General features: G+C 39.2%; 1 protein-coding gene across 1 annotated transcript in view; it reads right to left on the bottom strand.

The window, feature by feature from the left end:
- Window positions 1–25,224, bottom strand: part of RAPH1 (Ras association (RalGDS/AF-6) and pleckstrin homology domains 1) — a 98,119-nt gene that overhangs the window by 28,343 nt on the left and 44,552 nt on the right. Inside the window, 1 exon segment of the mRNA XM_064161300.1 lies at window positions 24,187–24,701. Within this exon segment, the coding sequence (XP_064017370.1) occupies window positions 24,187–24,701 (515 nt within the window).

Below are 25,224 nucleotides of genomic sequence, written 5' to 3'. Positions count from 1 at the left end.
TGAAGTAGTGAAGGTTGAGGCCAGCCTTGGTTGCAGTAACCAGGAGATGGTGGAGTTCAGGATCTTGTGCACAATCACAGTCCCAGACCCCAGCAGGGCCAACCCACAAGAACTTCTCTTCCAGTTCAACTGAATTTAATGTGGTATTATTGTCAGTTATTTGTTCTAGTTCCAATTATTCCTTTGTATAATGTTTCCATGACTGTTGCACAGAACCAATTATTACTAAAATTTACTGAGCAGGTGGTGACAGAGTCCTGAAGTTCAAAATTAATAAACAATATTAATTTGGAAAAAAATCCCATCTTGCATTAATTAATATCCTCCATTACATCTCCCCAGTGCAGCCCAAGATACCATTAGCCTTTTTTGCTGCAAGTGCACACTGATGGCTCTTGGTCTTGGTGTCCACCAGGACCTCTAGGCACTTTTCTGCCAAGCTGCTTTCCAGCTGGGTGGTCCACAGCATGGACTCACACATAGATTTGCTCCTCCACAGGTGAAGGACTTTACATGTGTCACTGCTGAAATTCATGAGCTTCCTGCCAATCCATTTCTTCATCCTGTTGAGGTCCCTCTGAGTAGCAGCATGACTCACTGGTGTCACAGCCAGTTCAGTGTCATCACTCTGCCCCATCATCAAGGTCAGTAATAAAGATGTTAAAAAAGGACTGGACCCCTGGGGTACAATACTAGTTACTAGCTTCCAACTTGACTTGGTGCCATCAGTCATCTACCTCTGGGCCCAACAAATCAATTTTCACCTCACTCTTATCCATCCCATACATCAAGAGTTTGTCTATAGGGTTAGGGTTGAGAGAAAGGGAGGGTGCACTGGAGCAATGCTCAAACTGGGCAGCCCAAGACAAGCTGGAGCCAAGAGATCAGTGCTGAGGAGCCGGTTTTGGTGGGAGCCAGAGGTAGGGAACTTAATCTGAGACCAAAATTAGGTTTTGCATTTGCCTCATCGTCCAGATCATTAATGAAAACGTTTAAAAGTATTGAACCTAGTATTGATGTCTGGGGTACACCACTGGCTAATGGCCTCCAACTAGACTTCATTCTGGTTTGAATGTGTGCTTCAGGGTACACAGAACAGAATCTTACTCAGCAGGGACGCAGATTCTGCTGTCCCCTTGAAATACTACTCAAAGTAGATTTGACAAAGCTGTAGAAAGTAAGAAAACAAACAAGACCTAAACCATGCATTTTCAGGGTATTTTGATGGCTCTTTACTCTCAAAGCAACAGCTGCACCAAATCATCTCCTGCTTTCCTCTGAACAGGACCTGTCTTATGGTTTGAGGTCAGGTTTTTCACTGAGACTAACTAAAGCCAACAGTTACATGAGAAAAGGTACCAGATCTGGGACCAGGACAAAGTAAGAAAGAGGAGAGGAAATAAAACAGCCCAAAACCCAACAATGAAGAAACCCCAAAACAACAGAAACCAAACAAATAAAACCACAAACAACTCAAGAGGGAGAACAGGCCTTAGAAACCACAGTAAGGAAGTCTGAGTGGGGAAAGAAGACGGCAACATAAAATGAGGCATTAAGACTGATTTGTAAGAGTTTCAGCTGGACAAAAAGCTCAACTGACAGGCAGAACAGAGCAGAAACACATCTGAGAACGCAGGCTGTTTAACAGCGTAACCCTGGTGCTAACCACCTACATAACTGTTGTGGTTTCCAGTTATGGCCATCAAAACTTCTTCCAGAACTGCCTGTAAGAGGCTGGAGTTTTCAAACTGTGCTAACATCCTTGTCAGGTTAGGAATCAACTGCTGTATTTTTAAATGGCATTGGAAACATTTCAAACAGATGCTGCATTCAAGAAAGCTCGAGCATATGTGAATCAGATCGACCTAAGACGCGTGAAGCAAACTTCACAACGGAAGGGTGTAGTAACCATAATCTACAAAACATGGGAATCAACACTCATTTCAGATCACTAAGAAGGAAGCACTAGGTATTTGAGAAGAGAAGGTGTAACATGATTCCTTTTCTCCAGATGATTACATACATATGTGAAACATGACACCATTTAAAAATCACCATTATCTGGCGTAGTTCAGCTTCACATGCATCAGAAAAGGTAGAAGAAATGGTAACTTCAAAATCTACCATGATACATTTCCTATTTCCATGTCCTAAGTTGGGATATATTTGAGAGAATTATCTGCATGTGTTCTGTATTTCACAGCCATAAGTTTAGGTTTCAGTATTCATTTTTTGGGTAAATTCCAGCCCTATAGGGAAAAAAGTTTATAGATTTGACTTTAAATATACATTGCTTTATTTTCAATAGTCAGTAACCTCTGACTGATGCTTTTGCTTCTTTCCGTTTTCAAGAAATCTATTTGAATGCTATATGAACAACAACATATGGAACTGAAGGGACATTGTAGCCAGGTGGGGGATGGCCTCTTCTCCCAGGCAACCAGCAATAGAACAAGATGATACAGTCTCAAGTTGTGCTGGGGAAAGTATAGGCTGGATGTTAGGAGGAAGTTCTTGACAGAGAGAGTGATTGGCGTTGGAATGGGCTGCCCAGGGAGGTGGTGGAGGCACCGTCCCTGGAGGCCTTCAAGAAAAGCCTGGCTGAGGCACTTAGTGCCATGGTCTAGTTGATTAGCTAGGGCTGGCGGATAGGTTGGACTGGATGATCTTGGAGGTCTCTTCCAACCTGGTTGATTCTATGATTCTATAAGTTTAAAATGAAGAGACCACCACAATGAACGGATCGTTTTCTGTGCTGAGATCTGCCCTGTGCTGAGACAGGAACTGTGTTTGTGCATGGCTGTAATGCAGAAGGTGTCTACTCCATGACTAGAATTTTCACAATTAGTTACATTACTAGAGAACAGATATAGTGTTGTCATTCTCATAAAGTGGCTCTAATGTCACTATAAAAGGTAAACAGATCAAAGAGGGGGAAGAATACAACAATCAGTAAGACAATAAGAAATAGGTGAAATGCCAGAGACACCAGTTACACCATAGAATCAATCAGGTTGGAAGAGACCTCCAAGATCATCCAGTCCAACCTAGCACCCAGCATAGAGCTTCAGCATGGTCCTGCAGTTAACTGATGTAATATCTTTTCTCTAATATCAATTGCAAGGAAAAGCCCATTTCTTAGGACTTTTTCTCCCTCCCACATTGGAGCTTATGTTACAGCAGCTTTAAGTAGTAAAGTGGTCTTCCATTTCATTATTCTACTGAAGAGATTTCCTTCTGCAGCAGGCCAGAAGCGAACTAGCAAGTATTTCCACCAGAACTCTGGGCTCAGTAGTCTAACACAGCTGTACTGAGCTGTTCTGTACTGAGACAGTCCTAAGCTGTCAACAACACTACCCTCAGAACATCAGCAAGCCCATCAAAAGCACATGACTCAAAGGGCTACAAAGTCTAATAATCCAAAACAAAGATTTATAAATCTAATCATTAAACTTGGAAGTCTAATAGAATCACTGATATAAGGTTGTCTATGGTCATATGACGCAATGAACTTTACAGAATCATAGAATTATTTAGGTTGAAAAGCCTTAAAAGATCATTAAGTCCATAATGGTTAATATTTTATGCCTTTTTAAAGTTCCATATGGTAACCAACCCTCCTCCCATATCTGAACAATCATAAGGAAGGATATGAAAACATAAGGAGATGAAAGAGAAAATCATGGTTTCTGTCTGTGCCACAGCTGGTGTTAATCTATTTGCAATCAACCAAGCTCTGGGATCATTATTGTAAGTTTGAAAGCATCTTTGATACAGGAGACTTACTCAGCGACTAAAAACATCATGAGTACATATGCTAGAGTTAATGCTGAGACTCCATGAATATAGTTATAATTCTTCCTTTTCCAGGTTTTGATTGTTTAAACTGTTTAATTTTGTGCAACTACTTCCTGTCGACTGAAAATCCAAAGAATTTTGGGGAATTTTCCCAATTTTTTTAACATTAATAAATTACATACAGAAATTAATAATGATTATTCATTTCCAGTACACTTTTCCATCCTTCCTCCTTTGAAACCATAGTTTCAAAAGGAAATACGTCTAGAAAATGTAATTCTTAAACTGAATGGCAATCTGTGCACTCTTAGTGTGTTATTGACCTTTTTCCTCTACAGAAAATTAATTCATAACCAGGATTTGTACATACCTGGCTCATTAGACCACTGTCTTACAAAGATGTTCTCCACACATTATATCAAGACAGTACTCAAAACTTAACTGTGCTAGTTTGAAGCAGGCTAGAATGTTTTGGTGAGAAGAACTAGATTACAGGCTGTGGAAAGAAAACAGTGGTGATGTCTACTTCTCTCATAGGCTTGCTGAGATGTATAGGAGCAAGAAATAAAAACATAGATAACCACTCTCACTTGGGCTGCTGGCTGAGCTGCTTCTTACTCTCTAACCTCACCCTCCATTTTGGACTAATCCACTTTGCTTCCTATCCGCCTGGCTGAACCTCTGTTCTTCCTTGGGATGGGGTAAGGTTGAGAGGGTAGGGGGAAGGTGAAGGGGTGGTTGAGAGCCCCTCCTGAGGCTCCCCTCCCTTTTGGGAGGGGAGTTGTGTTTCTGTATTACCTTTTATCTTGTATATTTCTGTATATAACTGTATGTACTGTAAATATCTGCTTGTATATTGTGCTAGCTGTAAATATATATATAAGCTTCATTTATATTTCCAGAGCTGGCTGAGCCTAGCCTGGGTGATTTCTAAAGTGTGTGGGGGCAGGGAACACCCAAACCATCACATCAACTTTAAGAAACACTCCCACTAATTACTACCAGTTTGTCAGAACTTGTACAGAAATTGACTTATTTTAAGGATACTACTACCTTTTAACAGTACTAAATACTTCTAAATATTTTCCAGTTGTGATTTTTTTAATTTTTTTTTTTTAAAGTAGGAATAGGGAAAAAAAAAGAACTTCTAGCTCAGTACACATTTCATTTTCAGCTAAGGCATTTTACCTGCTGACATGGCTATTATTTGTCAGAACTTGAAAACTTTAATCTGCAAAAACAAACAATAAAATTAAGCCTTTAAGAGTACAGCACTTTGGACAATCAAGAAAATAATGTAAGTAAATGCACAAGTTCCAGGAAAGGGCGGGGTGGGGAGGGGAGTAGCATAGCACACAAAAGCATTCCTTCTACATAGAAATAGTCACATACAGGTGGAAAGAAGAAGCATCACCTTGGTCAGCAAATGAGAAGGCTTTCCTGCAATGTTTCTCAGAAGAAGGGAGGTTTCCCTGTCCAAATAGGAGTGCTTGTGCAGAAAGAAAGAGAAAGAACATCAGTCAAAAGAAGTCAGTATAGTAATTTTATAGTGTCTTGATTTCAGAAGATAAAGTAGAGTTAAGGAAAAAAAATCCTGCACCATTACTTTATTTCCCTCCCATAAACACATGAACATTAGCAAATACTACAAGCCTAACACACTGGTATAAAAGCAGTTGTGCTAACAGAGGATGCTGTTTTAATCCTCCCCTGTACGAAGTGTTACAGTACAGAATTAGGGAAAAGGTTTACTTACCCACTACTGGTTTCTTTTCTGCAAGAGAACTCATTTTTAAAGACATTTAGAACTACAAAAGCAAGGAAACATGCACCTAAAATGCTTTCAAAATCCTATTCAGCCTTCTAAAGCTCAACATTCTACTTCCATTAGCAAATATAAAGCCACTAAAAACTGGACATCCTGAAGACAAGGGACTGGTTTCATCCTTTCTATGCTGCCTGCTGTTTCCATAGGTAAAGAAAAAGATGTTACCATAATAATAACAATCCAAACGTGACTTACAATTACTTCAAAAAATAAACAAACATAACCACCAACCAAGGACTGGAGTGTCTCGTTTTGTACAGTCCAAAATTATATAATACAAGAATTTGAAAGTAAATGTATTTCTCTCAGAAAAGAAAGTAGTTGAAAACAAAATTAATCTATTTTAAAAGGGGAAGAAAGTCAGTAAAAACCATCAGAGAAGGACTTCTCAAAAGGCAAAAATCAGTTAATGACAGTTAATAGTGACTCCAGTATCTGCCACAGACAAACAATGAAATGATCAGCCCATAGGAATTTGCAGAACAACATGACCACAAGTCTAAGGAAATCAGGCTAACACTGTGGAACTTGACAAGAGCATTAAGGATATCTCCTGTGAACCACCACTGAACTGCAAATTCTGTTCCAAGTGGCTGCATCTGTCTCAGCCTTATTTGTGTCAACTGTTCCAACACTATATAGAATGTAGCACGACAACTGAGCAGCCTCCTTTGCTCTTGTTTAATCATTAGCAGCACAGACAGTATCTCCTCTTTGGAGATGCAGTAACGTGCAGTCTCCTGAAGAGACCATGTCTAGAGCTCGGTGTATACAGTTCTTGCAGGGTGAGTTTACTTAATGTGGCTGCCATATCCTGGGATGACTGACTATGCATCTCTAGCAGGCTTTAAAAGTTACAGCTCAAAAAAGACTCTACATAGTATCTGAAGCAAAACCAAGGCTCCAGTCTGAGCTCCACCTGGTACTTTGCCACTAATACAGACAAAGGTTGCATGCTATAGACTGAAGATTTTTCTGCTTGCCAATTAATCACCATCTGTGTCTGCATTCTATGTTTCAGAAACATAGCAGTGCTGCCGAGTAATGACTTTTTCACACCTCAACCACATGCTGATGAGAGCTTTGTGATGCAGGATCTGGTATAATGAAAATGTGCATAGTTTACAGTTGTACACAATGCTCAAATAGATTTTCTGACACACAACCACATCATCTGGGAGCGATGAACTAATACATTCTGCATTTTCTACACACGTAGGATTTCCAGGACCTTCAGTGGTACAAGAAAGACTGTCATTTGAAGAACAGGTCACTCAGTCTGAGCAAGCCTGAGGTAATGCCAACATTGCTGGTGAATAATGCAGCTTTGCTTCACTTGAAGGTAGACTGATCCTGGTTTTATGATTCTATTGTATGCATTTTTACTCTGAAATTAATTCCAATTAACATGGATTCACTTTTTCTTGGTGAATAGAGCACTGCACTAGAAAGAACATTACAATGTACATTTGCAGCCTCTTCCTCAGGGTTTAGCCACCTTCTCTCCTTAGCCTACCAGTTAACAATAGCATCAGGACAAAGGAGGGGATACAAGATCTCTCCTTAAAGGAAATACTACTTAATGGAGAATACTTCTACAGAGAAACTCAAGGCAGATAGTCTAACCTTATTCCTATCATTCATCATTTAGAGTTGTTGCCATCTTGCATTTTAAGTAGAGCAGAACTTTTCCCCACTAAGGATCTTTTATGCTATCCAGAAATGGAAATGCCATAAATTACTTACAAAACAACAACAACTGAGGACTTTGCTAATACTGCGTGCTTTTCAGCCCCACAGCAAAATATGACAACAGATAACCACAGAAACATCATTCAGAAATCAAGAATGTTGGTGTTTCATAGGAACAGTTGTTGGCCAGTAAAATGTGAAAAAAACACTGTGATGGCAACTACCTCTGTGAATCTGAGCTGCAGATATATGCCTAGAAACAGGAAGACAACAGAACAGTTGTTTGTCAGACACCTTTTGTGCAAGGCTCCTTCCTACTGCATAACATTCTGCAGCACTGCAGATAACCAGAAGTTAAAATGAGCAGAAGTAGCAAAGCAAGAGGAAGGCCCAAGTTCTAGGAATTACAGCTTGGCTAGACAACAACTATGTGCACATTTTAAACATATCTGGCCTGCATAAACCAGTGGAGAAAGAGAAAAAAAGTTTAATTTTAGAACAATGGTGGTTTGAAGCATTTGGCTATTTCAAAGGAAAGACTTCAGCTCAAGGATCAACCTCTGAGGTGAACAGATGTTGTCCTTTAATACAGGCTCCTAGCAATATTCCATTGTTCGGGAAAAGATAAATAGTTTGTTACTTTTCCTAAAGATACTACAATTACACTGGACCACACAGAGGATCAAAATAGCCACACTGGACCACACAGAGGATAAAAAACAGCCTACTCTGCCTCTCTTCTTCTGGAGTTCAAATTTTGTGTCTATGTCTCAAATCTCTGACAAATCAAATGCATGATCTTTCCAAGTAAGTTAACCTACTTCTCTGCCCCAGGTACTTTCACAGACTAAAAGTATCATCAACGAAATCCAGCAAAACAAAACCAAAACACTAATTACTCCTAGGTAGACGTTTCTAGCTGTTTACCATGAAAAACATCTGCTCTCCTTCCACCTGCAACCATCACAATGAGAACTTGTCTCCTGGCAACAAAGTTGTCTCTCTCCCAATGCATCACATTAGGCACATTTAGGACATAAAAACAATTCCAATCACACAAATTTTTGTGTGTGTTAGTCTGTGTGTCTGTCCATCCCCACAACGACATGCATTTTCATATCCTCTTGCAGTAAGCAAGTAAGCTCCAGAGCACACAGCCACAATTTCTCAGAATGACCATTTTCACTATAAATCTTTTAAAACTTGTCATGCAACCAGAATATTAAAACATCTTTGGAAGGTGTAAGTACTTTGAAACACCATGAAAGTTTCTGAATTTGACAAAAGCTTCAGAGAAGGTAAAAACTTCCAGTTCTTTATACTGAGATTGGAGTTATACAAAAGTTAGGTTGTAACAGTGTTGGAAGACTACTGCTGCACTCGGTAAAATACTCAGAGAAGTTTACTCAACATGAGTTACAGAGTCAAAGACTCAATGCCTAACTCATTTACCAGATTCTCTGAAAGATCACATATTTCTGGGGCAGCACTTAACTAAGGCTGCAAGTCTAAATAGTATATAACATCACAGTTCAAAGCTAATTTTTACTTCTACCAGAAGTTGTACTTTTGCAGGCATGGGATAGCTTTCCTACTAAAATTCAGTCATCAGTTACAACCAGATCTTCTCATAAGGTTGGTTTGGGGTATTTGTGTATTTTTTTACCTTGTTTTGTTTTGATTGTTTGTTGGTATTTGGTTGTTTGTGGTGTTTTAGGGTTTTTTTTGTTTCTTTGTTTGTTTGGGTTTTTTTGTTAATAAAGAGTTAATGCAAAATTAGTGCAAATGAAAAAAAATTACCAAAGTTATTTCCATTGTACATAAGGAAAATTCACTTCAAAGGCATTGGCAGATGTTGAAATTTTCTACTAAAAGAGGATCTGCAAAACCATTTTGTCACTTCTGGTGCTGTTCAATCTGTGTTAGACAGTATTGTCCTGCTATGGCAGGGGGGTTGGAGTCTTGGAGTCGATGATCTCCTTGAGTCCCTTTCAACCCCTAACAGCCTGTGATCCTGTGAGCACTTACGCTTTGAGATTTTAAATGATGCATGAGATTCAGACTCAACTTACGATTCCCAGTCAATCTAACACTGCCACTACCATCAACAGATATTTTCTTCCTTGCTACATCATCAAATTGGGTAGATTGCACTTTCCACAATGATTAAGTGACAAATCTGTTACTATAAACTGTGCCTCAAGACTTGACAATAGTACACCTGGGCAGGTCATAACACTAGCTATTCTGGTGACTGCCCTCACTAACTTTATTTCTTTATAATCATCATATTATTCCTTCCCTTAAAAAATATGAAGCCCACCATCAGGTATCCAATAGACTTGCAACTACTTTTTGCATCAAAATTGCTTCTTTTGAGTACCTAAGTGGTTCCTCACAATATGAAGCTGTAGACTTTGAATGAAGTTTACTTCAAAAGACCTGGATAGAGAAAAATATGGTTTTCATTCATTTTACACAAGAAGTATAAGCAGACAGTGCAACAATGACTTCTTTCTACTACAGCTCCCAGAAGGAAATATTCCAAGTCATGTTAAAAATAGTAATGCTTTTTTAAAATGAAAAAAAATCCTCAAAACGCTAGAAAAGAAATGCTGAGCAGAAGATTCATATTCTATAAAATAAAATGTATAACTTTTGCAATAGACTTCTAAATAGCTGTACACAAAACTATAAAGTACAGGAACAGTGTTACCTTAGAAAACGAGGTCTGATGACAAAAATATCAAAATTAACCAAAAAACCCCAAGCAGAGTATAAACAAGCCTACTAATGTCTCCATAATGAATTCTAGCTGGTACAGATAATAAAGTATGGAAAACTAGACTTCACTAAAACTAACATTAACATTTAAAAGTTCTAGATGCTGCTAGGACAAAACAATTAAAACAGTTTTCATGTGCAGTTCATTCAGCAGCAGCAACTTGTCTTGATGTTTATAAAAACATGGAATAAAGTCTTGCTTCAAATTATGTTTCAGACTTCAGAGATTTCCTATGTCCTTTCTTTGAAGACAGGAATGTAACATCCATTATCTTCAGACCCAAATACCAGAACTCCTTGGGCCAGCTGTTGGATATCACATTTCAGTGTTTTCAGAACAACTCAACACTCTTCTTACATACAAAGTAGCTGCTTGTTGCAAAAATCTTTTTTACAAACACACACACAAAACCAGCCAACACAACCTCCCAAAAAAACCATGACACAACCACCAACACCTGAAATTATTTTTCAACTAACACTGAATTACTAAACATATCAGAATTATTTTTTGTAGGCAATAATCACTGAGTGGATTTTAAGAAGATCTTTTTAGAAGAAGTGATAACCTCAGCAATCTAGCTAGGATCTAGAAGACACAAACCAGGAGGCCTATCTCACAGCCGCAGCAAGCCTCCAGCTCCCAAGTAACAAGCCACATTGCCTCCTTTATTCAACTCTATCTGCACATTTTTGTAAGACCTTAACAACCAGAACCATATTGAACGTTGATCCATTTTCTTGTTACACATCAGTAACGATGGAGATCAGTACTGGGTCCATTCCTGGTCAGTATCTTCATCAATGGCCTGAAAAAAGGGTCAGAGAGTACTTCCAGCAGGTGTGCTGACAATACAGAACTGGGAGGTGTGGCTGACACTCCAGAAGGCTGTGCTGCTGCAAGTGCCCATCACAGAGCCATCAAGATGACAAAGGGACTGGAACATCTACCTTATAAATGTCTAAAAGGATAAATGTCAGAAGGATGGAACTGGACTCTTCTTACTGGTGTTCAGTGACAACACAAGGGCAATGGACACAAATTGGAACACAGAAGGTTCCATGTAAACATAAGGAAAAAAACCTTCACTTTGAGGGTGGCATAGCACTGAAAGAGGCTGCTCAGAGTGGTTGTGGAGTTCCCATCTCTGCAGGTATTCAAAACCCATCTAGATGTGTTCCTGGGCGTTACTTTAGGTGATTTTGCTGTAGCAACAGGGTTGAACTGGATGATCTTCAAAGTTCCCTTCCAAGCCTTACCATTCAGTGACCTGATTATCACTTAGTATGGAAGTGAGACAAGTTTAGAAAGATTCAATCTCATTGCGAAGAGACAAGACTTAGAATCATAGAATCAATCACATTGGAAGAGATCTCCAAGATCATCCAGTCCAACCTAGCACCCAGCCCTAGCCAATCAACTAGACCATGGCACTAAGTGCCTCAGCCAGGCTTGTCCTGAACACCTTCAGGGACAGTGACTCCACCACCTCTCTGGGCAGCACATTCCAATGGCAAATCACTCTCTCTGTGAAGAACTTCCTCCTAACATCCAGCCTAGACCTCCCCCAGCACAACTTGAGGCTGTGACCCCTTGTTCTGCTGCTGCTTGCCTGGCAGAAGAGACCAATTCCCACCTGGCTACAGCCTCCCTTCAGGTACTTGTAGACAGCAGTGAGGTCTCCCCTGAGCCTCCTCTTCTCCAGGCTAAACAACCCCAGCTCCCTCAGCCTCTCCTCACAGGGCTGTGTTCCAGGTGTCTCACCAGCTTTATCACCCTTCTCTGGACACGTTCCAACACCTCAACATCTCTCTTGAATTGAGGGGCCCAGAACTGGACACAGGACTCAAGGTACTTGTATGCAGTTTCTCTAATTTTAAAATAAGGGCTCAAAATATCTGCATGCAAGGTTGGAAAACTGTACAATAGAGTATGAAAGGTGCCAAAGATGTTCTTTACACTATCAATTTACTAATAGTGAGCAAAAACCAGGTAGAAAGCGTAAGAAGAAAATGACCTGGTGATCTTCTAGGGCATTTTGTCTTATCGTTGTAATATGTAAATAGAAAACTAATTTGTAAATATTATAAAGGTATGTACAGCAGAGTAACTTGCCTCAGTAAACTAAATCAAAACGAAAGGACAAGACACTGAGGACTGTTGTAGGTAAATACCTTGCCATATAACTTTTTAGTACTTTAACATTAACAGATGCACCTAATTAAACCAGCTGGTGGCACTCTTGTGCCACTGTTCTGAACTTAACGACAGTTGAGCAACACTACAAACTTCTTTTTAAAGAAAGCTTCCTTCTGCCTCTAAGAAACAAACTAAAGTTAAGGAAACTGAGTAACCAGCCTGAAGTAGAAAGCTACACACTTGCAATACTTTGTTAAAAAGATAACTACGAGGGGCTTCATTTCAACTATACCACTACGTTGCATTTTTAGACTCCAGCTTAAAGAATAAGAATCCACTGTTCTCACAAGAGAACTCCAGAATTGAAGGTAATTTGAACATGATTTTTGTATTTCTGCCCCAATAATGGGGCCAACAATGGCAAAGCAGAACTAGTATTTTTCTTTGCATACTCATTGTGCTTATGTATTCCTACAGAATGTGTAAGAGCACACAGTATAAAATGATGAACATCTAATTTTTAAAGTCTCTCTTCTGGTTTCCTCTGCAATGGGAATTACCTAGTCTAGGGAAAAGAAGGCTGAGAGAAGGCCTTAGCCTTTACAATTACCTGAAAGGAGGTTGTAGTGAGGTGGGGATTGCTCTCTTCTCCCAGGTAACAAGCAATAGGACAAGTGGAAACAGTCTCAAATTGCTCTGAGGAGGTTTAGACTGGATATCAGGAACAATTTCTTCATGAAAAGTGTTGTCAAGCACTGAAAGGGGCTGCCCAGGGAGGTGGCTGAGTCTTCATCCTTCGAGGCATTTAAAAGACATATAGATGTGGCACACAGGGATATGCTCTAGTGGTGGACTTGGTAGCATGTTTGGTTAATGGTTGGAATGGACAATCTTAAAGATCTTTTCCAACCTACGTGATTCTATGATTGCCAAGAATGATCATGCTTCAGAAAAAATGTTATGCATATTTTAAGTAGCTTTGCTCAAACAATAACTAGAAAACAGGCAAGGATCAACTTGAAAACTAAAAAGTTTGACTGTAATGATATACATGGTTACCTCACTGCACTGTTGGGATATGAATGACTTAAATTCAAAGTCACTAATGTCATGTTTGTGTGCAGGGAAATTGACACAACTATTGACATAAACATACGAGTACGTCATAATAACTTACAGGAGGCAATTCAGCCTCCTCTCCTGGAAAGTTAATGGGATGCTTGGACTGAGTGATGGAACTCCCCACAGAAACAGTAAAAATGTAGGGCAATGAAGAGGAAAGGGTGCAAAAGAAGAAGAGTGAAAGGGAGGAAGGAGAAATAAAAGCCTTATGATTGCTCAGAAGAGGCAAGCAATACATGGTAATGACAATTTAAGTGAAAGCAACAAAATCAGACTAAGAAGTTGCAGTATCTCTCATACAAATGTCTTATGGACAAATGATCCAATTACTTGAAGACAAAAGGAGACTCAGGCTGTCTTCAATGGGAAGTGAGGAAGAGATAGGACATAAGCATATTTTCCATTATATTGAGGGGAAACAGTCAATCTCAGATAAAAGGAGTGCAGCCAAACATCTGCAGGCACACACAACATGCTTTTTCTATGTCTGCTGAGACAAATAAGAAAATAAACACACAACCACTTGCTCACTAAGCCAACAAGTGAGAGTTAATTTCTCTCAGCACTGCAAAAGAAAACCACCATACAGTCAATTTACACAAGTTATCTGCTTCCCATGTCAGTTCCTCCATACCAGTAAATGTCATAATAGGCTCTGATGGCGATTAATAAGCACATACAGAAGAAGGCCCATTTAGTAGAGATTTCTTATTTCCAGTTGGACATCCTATTTTAGATCCCTGAGCATCTCTCACACTGTAATTCACATAAAAATAAATTAAGCTACTAAAAAGCAGAGAGTCATGCAATGCCTGCTCCTTTTCCTTCAAAGAGATACTTGTTTCAGGAATATTACATTTTGGTGACAGAGCTACACAGTTAAGGTTTGATAGACATGGAAACAGTTACAGTTTATTCTTATCAAAACCTCAGAAAAGGAAAACAGACATTTAGAAACTGAAGTGGCAGCATTAGATAATGGAGTTGTCCAATGTAAGATGAGTTTTCAGTTGCTTATAAAAATTGTGTCAAGGTAAAACCATTAAGTCAGAATTTTTCCATGGCGAGTTAACTGTCATAGGATGATTACTACTCATTTATATTAGAAGAAGCATTTTCAACACAGCTAAGGAAGGTTTATCTCATTTCAAAATATTGAGGGTGTTAAAGACCTCTGCACATCTGACCATTAAATTAATTACTGACAAAGGCATCCTTAAATATTTGCTTTGCATTGTTCCATATAACGTTACCCAAATTTGTCTGAGCATAAACCTTTAGAATCAAAATTAGAGTCCATTAAGACTCTGTGAATTGTGGAATACGACAATTAAAAAAGCTCAAGTCTGCATTGTCTCAGAGTGTTGCCCAGCCCTTCAACTTGGCTGCACACTACTAGTCTGGAACAAAAGACTGGCCAGATCTGAGAATGCTTGGGTTCATGTTGGGAGAATGCATCAGCCCTCTTTAAATTGCAGTGCCTGGCTGCTGCAGAGCATATTGGAACCAGACACGGGAAGTGAGAACCTAGAGCTATCAGAACACCTCTGCGCTCCAAAGTGGTCAACTCTCCTCCCAGAACTCGTGCATCTCTTTTTCACTGCAGGTGACTTCAATTTCTGAACTCTAAATGGTCAACTCTGCAAGTCAAAAAACACAGAACAGCAAACAAAACAATCCAAAACCAACCCAAAACAACCCAGGATGAAAAACCCCAAATAATTTAATTTCCAGTAAGTATTACTTAACTACTAAAGATGTGTGTAACTTCATCCCAGTTCCAACAATTTCAGTGTAAGCCCACTGAAATTTGCTCCAATCTAAGATGTTTTAAATGTCAGTGGACATTCTGAATTAAAAAACTGCTGCACCATGTGCATAAGGTGTTGCATTTGCTAGTATATGCAGCTCCCAGGTGAGGTTGTAATGTTTCTCTGTCAGTCTGCTTCATTGGGACAGAAAGGATTGGGAAAGCTACTAAATAAGCTTAGTTTCAATACTAGTTCTAAGAAATTTAAGACAAAACTATCACAAGGAGGAGGAAGCCCTGATCTTCCCTCAGCCATGTGCTCTCACATCTCTTGTATGGACGGTAGTGATTGTCACCAGTGGATGAATGGAAAGACGCTTTATCAGGGAGAACACAAGCTGATCTAAATCACTAAGCAGCTGCACAAACACTAGTGCCAATACAAGATGAGGTAGGACTGCTCAGTGAAGCAGTTGCATGGATCTAAATTAGCATAAACCAAACATGAAATCCCAAATAAAGTCTATTTGCACAGAAGTGGTTTCAAGCAGTGGAATTTTCCAAAAGATGAAAAAAAACCACATAACAGGGAAAGAAAAAAAAAAGATGGTGTATAATTTCATGGTAAATGTTTGCCTGACCCATCCAAAAGAGATGCATTTAAGTGGAAGACTGAAATAAGGAAGGAAAAAAAAAAAATCAGCACCACAAACTAAGACTAGTTCATGTGTAACTGCATTAGACAATGAATATTGGACACTTCATCCTGTGAAGGGCTCTAGCTGCAGCACAGAAAACTACACTTAACAGGAGCTAAGAAACCTAAGGAATAAAAGTACATGTAGCTTTAATACAGTTACAGTATTAACTGCGTTAAGTAACATTTGCTTGGGTCTGCGGATTTCTAAACTACGAATCAGCCCTAAAGAAAAATACTGTGGACATCAAATCATCCAAATACTAATCACTAAAAGAGAACAAGTATATAGAGCTCAGGAGTTAGGAATCACAAATATACTGTTTTTGTTAAAAGTAGGTAAATCCTATTAAATGAAGAAAAAAAAAAAGAGGAAACAATAAAGCAAGTTTCATAAAGCAAACCACTGATTTAAATCTTGAGTAACTTTTACAAACACGAAGCTAGTAAATGTTTAACACAGGAATCATACTTAAAGCTGTAAATTTGGTTAACTGAAAATTAAGACTTTATGTTTGGAGGCAACTTTTATTATAAAGGACTAAACGCTAACCATGCAAAACTGACACAGCTAAAAGCCCAGATCTCAGATGTTTCTTCAGAACATGCAGTCTCCTCTTTTGAGTTCAAGCTTCTTTAGAAGCCTGACAAATCCTAGTTTTCATCCTCTAAACTAGAAGTATATGCAGCTAAAGAAAACTGCACAAATTCTTTTCTCCTCTTAGGAGTTTAATGTTTTGCAACCAGCTCTTGTGTTCTTAATTTTTGTCATCTGCTCCAAATTTGATTTTTTGGCAGCCTGAAGTAAGAGCAAACAAGTAATCTGTTGCTCATTTCCTACAGATGTAGTATTTCTGTTCTATAATCTAATTAGACTTTGCAGAAAAAGTGAAGGAGTTTGTCTTGGTTGTAAGTAGAGTGGTCTATCTACCAAGAAATCGATTTACAGAACTTTTAAAACAAGCAATCACCATTTTTAGGAGTGATCTCTTCACTGGAAACTGCAACCAAAGCATAAAACTACCCACAGTGTTTTTGACATTCAGTAAGACAAAACTTGTCATTTCTCAACTCAAGCATAGTGGCTTGGTCCAAGACTGCTTCTTCTAAGAGTATGTTGCCTTGATTTACTTGGTCATTGATCTGATATTTTGTCTCTTGCAGATGAATCCAGTAAGATTTCCAGCCTCTGAGCAACCATTTTCTTAGCTTGTGTATCAAGGATATAATTATTTTTTCCCAAGATAAATCTTATAATAAACACAAGTATTATTCCATAACGCTGTGGTATAGGCATGAAAGAGTGGGATTTATTTTGATAATGTGGTTACTTACAAGCACCCAGTTCAAACTGTTTTCTACAACTGATAAAATCTGCGACAGACTTCTCTAACCAATTCCTGTGAAGAGGCAGGAGGGGAAGCTAACCGGATAAAAAAGCCTACTGGACTGCAGGCAGCTTCCATCAGCAACTGCTCTACTGCTAGTATTACTAACCAAGGAGCACATAACATACAAACAGAAGTCGAAGCATTTTAAGAGCATACTGGCTCAGCCAACTACCACTGCCACCAGCTCACATCCTCCTGTAATAGGTCTCCTACAACTAGAAAGTGAAGGCTGATGAACCCTGAACTGTGTGCCCTAGTCTTAAAAAAACAGAGCAGCTGGAGAACAGAAACCATGAAGTGTTTGCTATCTCCAAAAGGACACAAAGGAATAAAAGCCAAGAGCACCGTAGGCAAATTCTAACAGACACAGTACGACAGCTGGAGACAGTCGTATCGCCACTGCCACATGCAAGGGGCTACCAGAAAAGTGTCTGAAGAAGCAGTTTTAACTGCAGATAAATGCATTTGGGACATCAGTATTTGAATCATTCAGTACTCATCTACGAAAGACTACAACAGCACAGAAACACCAGAGAACAGCATTTAGGCATAGACAATGCCTTTAGTGATCACACTTAAGGTAAAAAAAAACCACCATAACTAATTTTTTGCCAGTCAGCTGTGTCCAACTTGACATATTTGTAGTGTTCATTTTCCTTTTCCTTCCAGGGAGGTAAGCTTATTGATGAGTGTGAGTTGACAGGCAATCTCTGAAGATAAATATATTCTTACATGTCTTATGGCTCCTGTTACATGTTAATTAGTGACCTTCTATGTGGAAAAACACTACAGGATCATTTTTAAATCATGGTTATGAAGTAAGTCAGATAAATCTTGATACACTGATAGATGTGCAAGAACGGATGGTTAGGTTCTCACTTCACTTTCACTTACTTTAAATCTATATACCCCCAATTTTTGAAACTTCCCATTCCATGCATGTGTAGTAATTTAGGTTTTTTAAACATCTCCCTTGGATTCCAATGCAAAATTCTTAAGGGAAAAGACAAAAATTCACTCATGCACTCATACAAACAAACCAAAAAATCATCCCTTCTCATCATTTGTTTTGCAGGTACCACAACTATCAAGTGAACAAAAAAATTAAGTGCATTAATAATCTTTGGGTTCTTATGCATCGTATGAAATCATTTACTGCCATGCATAACCTTCATGAGGACTAGCTGAGCACATCTGATTACCAAAATAGGCAAGTATTGTTTATATTTCATAAACTGATATGTTTATCTCAGAGGATGTTTTGAAAGCCTCCAAAAATCTGGCAAGTGATGAGTCACTTTACATGCACTTCAAGAACATTTCAAGATGGGATGGCTCACACTTATGCCAACAAAAGTGGAAGCCAAAATAGTGCTTTGGGATGATAAATATGTATTTTTTTTCCTTTACTGCTGATGTATTAAAAACCACCTTGTAACTAGTAAGTGGAAAAGAGGAAGAGGTTATCTAATTGCATTTCAAATTAAGTTCTCCCATTCACTATTTTCAGCTGAGGAAAAGGATAACTGGAAACACTCCAGAATGCACTTTGCATTAAGACATAACAGAATTGGCATAACATGAAAATAATTTTTAAAGAGCCTTTAGAAGAAACATAAATCAACTGTCTGTCATGCCTTATTTGTTGCATGTCTGTGACCATCCTTTGCACCTGCTAACTGCACAAAACACGTAACATCAGGAAAACCACTCAAACCTTAATAAGAGACAATAGTGCTCTACTCCTCCAAAAGCTAAGCCAGACCACAACTGTTCTTTAAATCACATACAACTAATATCTGAGGTTCAGCAATCCAACTCTACTGTGTTCAGTTCTGGGCCCCTCAATTCAAGAAGGATGTTGAGGTGCTGGAACATGTCCAGAGAAGGGCAACGAAGCTGGTGAGGGGCCTGGAGCACAAATCCTATGAGGAGAGGCTGGGGGAGCTGGGCCTGTTTAGCCTGGAGAAGAGGAGGCTCAGGGGTGATCTTATTACTGTCTACAACTACTTGAAGGGACATTGTAGCCAGGTGGAGGGGATGGCCTCTTCTCCCAGGCAACCAGCAATAGAACAAGGGGACACAGTCTCAAGTTGTGCCAGGGTAGGTATAGGCTGGATATTAGGAAGAAGTTCTTCACAGAGAGAGTGATTTTCCATTGGAATGGGCTGCCCAGGGAGGTGGTGGAGGCACCGTCCCTGGGGGTCTTTAAGAAAAGACTGGATGAGGCACTTAGTGCCATGGTCTAGTTGACTGGATAGGGCTGGGTGATAGGTTGGACTAGATGATCTTGGAGGTCTCTTCCAACCTGGTTGATTCTATGATTTTACTTTAAGACACTACTGCCTACCAAAGGCCATATATATCATGGGTTGATTTCTCTGCATATAGAAACATTTAACTGCATTTTCGTACTGTGTAACACTTAGTAATCACACATATTTATGACTTACAATAACCTTTAATGGGTGAAAAGCTTCTGTATCGTGCTACTGCATGGGAAGTACAGTTTAGTGACATGTCTACACGAGAACCAAGGCTATGGAACATGAACTTTGTTTTTCCTTATGCTCATTTCAAGTTTTCCACTTCATCCCACAGGAGCCACTAGCCAATTGAGTTTTGCCTCTGTGTGCTGAGATCATATTACAGCCATTACTAACTGTCATGCCTCAAAGCTCTCTTTCCCCAAAGAACATTTTTTGCTCTACACTGTAGCCTTCTCTGCCAAGTGAAGCAAAGAATCTTTAAGTCCTGCCATGATTTTTCACCGCTTATACATTAAGTCTGAAACTATGATGAATTTAAGCACAAGATTTAAAAAATAACATGTCACCACCAACTGTTAAATTATGCATTATCTTCATAAGAGTCAGAATCTCTCAGCTGTGCAAAGTGGGCTACTGACAAAGAACTCCATCATGCTGGGAAGGAGTGGGGGTGATGCTGTAATGTGCCACACCAGATGGCAGATTTCAAACTTATCTGTGAAGTTTGAACTGAGTATATGCAGGACAGTAACAAAGACTGTCCATGAATGGACCCTTTCACTCATCAGACATAACTAGCTACATCAGCATGATCCACACAGTTCTCTATTCTCTCCCCACTATTCCTGTTTCTTTAGCACATCTCACTGAAAATAGCAACAGTTTCTGGGTGTAGAGTGACCAAAGCCAGAAAGCAAAAAATAATATGGGTAGGTGGAGTGGGACAAGTTAGTCACATAGGTAGGGGAAGTGATGACTACAAGTCATGCTATTACATCACTCATTGAGCCTGTATTCAAGCGTTCCATAAGCAGAAACCAAGACTTTAAAGTGTATGCCACTCATTACAACTAAAGTATGAAGACAAAATGTAACCTACCAATTTAAGGAAATGCACTGCTGAAGCAAGGATTTGGGAAGTTCAATTTAGCAAAAATTATGGAGGGCAGGGGTAGAAGCAACTTTTCTTAGTCAATGCATACAGAAGACTGAAGACAAGAACACAAGTGCAAACAGACAGTACCATCACCATGACAAGATCTCAAGACTACATAGTCTTTGATCACATTAATGATCACAGAGTCCAAAGAGATAGTGCTAAGAACTGTTATGAAAAGGAGAAAGTTAAATCATGATGACAACTAATAAAACAATGGTTTTAGACAACCCAGAAAGTGATAGACTGAGAACAAAAATGGTGGTCCTGAGTAATAAGACCCCCAAGAATTATCATGCCATGATGATGATGATGTATCTTTAGACCCAGAAGTTCCTACAGCACAGACTGTTAAGAGAAAGAGGAAGACAGCATCATTAAGGTGACAGTCCAATTGCTCAGGAAAGATTCGAATAATCCATTAGCACCAATGCATGCATTGCAGCTCTCCCATTCAGCCTCTAGTTCTTGGCTCCAGTACCCCTGCTTCACATCAGACCCCTTTGAGCCTATTCAATTCACCCAAGTAACACAGATCGAGGCCTAGAATAAAGTGGTAAGTTTTGGCATATTAAGGACCAGTAAGTGCCAAAGCTGAGACAAGGGAGGAGATGAGGCAGTGTAAATAAGAGCACTGGGGAAGAAATGATGAGAGGAAAGGGAAGTCGTATCCTCTCATCTTCAGTGGTTGTGGAATTGCAGCCTCTTTCCGTAACAATTACCACTATTAGCAGTCAGAAAGTACACTACATTACACATACCTCAAGTGGGCAAGTGCATGGCATGCCTTTCACAGGATTTCCCTACATTCCTAGGCCAAAGAACTCTAAAATAGACAGCAGAATTAATTTTACAGATAGAATACTGAAGTTAATAACTGCAAAGCATAACTTCCTTTTTCAGACAAGCACTTCCTCCCATCAAAATAGTCTTCCGTTTTACTTTTATTGGAATCACAAGAGGAAGAGCATTACCTTAAGTTGCAAAAGGAAGGATGACTTTTAAAAGTACCTAAACTGCCTGGGGAGGACAGAAAGGACTGGTCAAAAGGGCAGAGCTGCCAAGTACTAAGCTCTCTTGTAAGAGCCACAGCAGCAGAGAAAAATTCTAAAGGTCAGCTCAACCACAGTCAGTCTCAAGGAAGACAGGCAGAAAGAGGAGCTAACCTGAAGCACTACATGAGAATAACAAATCTCAAAACAGATTTACTATGGCCATGAAGTAACTGCTTCTCTCACTTTTTTAATCAGAACTGTGTTTTTTTTTCCTATATGAGCACTTCTTCAAAGGCTCCTTCACTAGAGGGATGTCCTCTATTAGAAACAACACCACTGAGCCAGCTGTGCAGGTGGGAGAATTCAACTCTACTAGGAAAAGGTGTTTTGGTTCACAACCTGGCCACAAAGATTACTAAATCCTTGAACAGTAGTTTTCAGCAACTAAATGAATGAAACACAAAACAAACTTTTGTTAGCACCTTGGGCTCCTGCCTATTTATAAGGTGAATTTCACCTAAAAATCATGGCCACTAAATCTCCTACAAACTCCAAAACAGATGTTATTTTCCCCTTTTCCATTCACCACTGATGAGGAAAAAAAATTGCTCCTGAGTCAAATGTCCCATCCCATTACATAACAGTTTTAATACCAAACAGCTGAATACCAATTCTGTAAACCTGAGGAAAAAATTCTCAAGAGTTTAAAACGTTCCTTAAGCTACTGAAATGAAGAACTGAACAAGAGAAAACAAAGCAACATTGTCATCGAGTGTAGAGCTTTCGGCTCTCAAGAGGACAGCAGGATTTGGCTCTCAAATTACCAACGTTTTCTGGTTACCTCTATCAAAGGAATCATTCTTATCAACTTATCTGGGCAGAGAAACAATGGCCACATTCTTACGAGAAGCAATCACCGGGTATACAAAAGCATCTCTCACATGTTTGGGATAAAAGCTTTTGGGGGTGATTTTGAGCCTTGCAGTCAGCGGCTAAGACCTCAGCATCTGAGAAGGCAACTGCAACACTTGCAGCAATATAGATTAGTTTCCTGTGAAGCCGAAGCAACTTCTTGACCTTCTCTTTATTGGTTCATCAACATCAAGTTATTAAAGTGCGGCAGATAGTTTGCTGATTGCTTGAGCCATCAAAGAACTAAAAAATGTGAGAGACAAGGAAGGTAATCTTACTAATGTCTCAAGTATACCACTCCTGAAGGAAGAGAGGCTGAGATCTAGAGGGAAATCTGAAAAATCAACTGCAGAAAACACCCTGAATTCTTAAAAATTAAGAAAGGCAAGATTCAAGTCTTTCTTGTGCTATGGGAGTTACACAAACAATTTAAGTAAATGATAGTTTCAGCCAAGAGAGAGCAAAAATGCAATATTGTCTAATTTTCTACATTAAAAGAAAAAGATAAAATCACTGCAACTAAGAGCTGGAGAAGCCAAAAATAAGCCTTGCCACACCACAGAAAGAAAATGACTGACAAACAACAATCAATGATTATCATAGCCTAGCTTCAACACTTAGGCCTACAGCAATAATGCAAAGGTTTGCATTTTAACTTTCAAAGAGAAAAGGACACATTTCTGCCTACCTCTGTTTTGTTTCATTCAGTACGAATCAGTAATAAAAATGAAATGAAGACCAACTTCTTATACAAAACCAAAATTTACCTAAACTGTCACTTATTCATTTCTCACTGTTTTAAATAAAGATTTATATCTAAGTGTGACCTTGATGAGTTGATTATTAGACTGACAAGCCTGCATCACTCACTAAATCAGATGAACTTCTGTTGCAGATGGGCAGAGGCATGCTTTCAGCACAGCTCAAGCAAATTAGTGTTAATTATTGATTAGAATAAATTCAGCTTGTTCCATTTTTCCTCCCATAAAAGAGAACATACATACTAGTACAACTGACTTTTGAACAGAGCAAATTTCTGTTTCATAAAGTAGTGGTCCAAGACAGCTTCTAGTTTATATTCTCTCAATTTACTGGAACATTTTCCCCATTTCCTCACACAAGTCACCAGTACTTTCAGCATTCCCCAAACTGGCTGTGTTTTTACTGAAAAGTCTCCTCTCTGATAAAGCAACATCAAGGCACTAAATCAGAATCTGCCATTACTGCATTCCAGGCATCAAGATCCCAAATGAGTATCACCTATTGCTGTATTCCAGCCCAGTTGCTTCTCTGTATGGTCTGATCAGTTGTATCCTCCTTTTTCAACAGCCATGTGCTATTCAGGTTTAAATTAAAAACAATGCATAAGATGTAGTTAGAATAAAAACCATTAACTAGAAAACATAAAAATCCATGACTGTCTTAGGAGGAGATCAGGTAAGCCCTTAAAAAAACAAAAGGAAATACATATTCTTTAAAAAGACTCCTTGTAGACAGAAACACCCATAGCACATGCAGTCCATGCAAAAGCAATCTTAATCTTCCATCAGTCTGCTGTACTGCACATGTTGAGCTAGGAGTGTTAGCATGGAGGAAAGGAACAACAAAAACAGTTTGAAAAGAGCAAAATCTTGAATTAATGACACTCTACCTCAGTGATTGGTTGTCCTTGTGATGTTAAGTCCAGTTCCTGAGGTCTCACCACCTTATCAATATCCAAAGAATCCATGCTGGAAGCTGCAGAGGTTATGCTGGAACGGGAGGAGTTACTGATTGAGCGCACCTCAGCATCACTCACTGTGCCAGCAGATGCTGTCCTCCTGTGCTGAGCAGTAACTACTGGTTTGGTGTCTTCTGCAATAGACTGTTGGGCTGCCTCATCCATGCTCAACGAGGCCTTCTCTAACTGTGCCGTGATGTCATCCAAAGATACGTTTGCATGTAAGGGTTTAGTCACCTTACCAGATGAGGGAGATAATCCTTTCACGCTGCTGTGCTTAGTAGGTCTGCTAGCAGGTGGTTTCTGAGCTTTGGATTCTGTGGCAAGGCGTTTCACTGCAGCATTGTTTGCTGAATGAGACCCAATGCTGCTGAGCTCCTGCTCTATGGAACAGAGATCAGCCATGAGGGCATCTAGATCCACAGTTTCCCCCTGATTCAGGGCTTCTGCAACAAACAAGAGTTTTTGGTATGTGCAGTTACTTCATTTGTCTGTACAGTTTCTCACTTTGTCTTAGCAACTTAACAGAGTTAGGGAACAAAGGAAGCTGTATTTTCTTTTCCCGTTTGTCCTGCAAAAGCTCTGTTCCCAGCTAAGCAGAAATGTATTTGTACTACCACCCCTGACCAGTCAAAATGCAATTAAAAAAATAAAGCTGTTTAGGTTAAATATATTTGCCAAGAGAAAAAAAAAAATCTATGGTAAGTTTAAAATGCTGGTCTGTGCATAGAATCTAAAAATACATTTGTATAATAACATGCCTCAGCTTCTCAAAGAAGTGTAGGTGTTTTGCTAAGCATTTTCTCCTACAGCAATGAAAGATATGTGACACTGCTTTCAAAAAAACCTAAAATACTAGACACATACTCAAGCTTTTAAATTAAGGCTTACTGTAATACAAGCAGGGGAAATTTTTCAACAAGGAAAAACATTATTTTTGTTTTATGTGAAAGAATTCTGTAGCTATAT

This window comes from Pogoniulus pusillus, chromosome 2, assembly GCF_015220805.1.
Source record: "Pogoniulus pusillus isolate bPogPus1 chromosome 2, bPogPus1.pri, whole genome shotgun sequence".
NCBI lineage: Eukaryota > Metazoa > Chordata > Aves > Piciformes > Lybiidae > Pogoniulus > Pogoniulus pusillus.
This window is presented reverse-complemented; position numbering and strand designations above follow the sequence as displayed.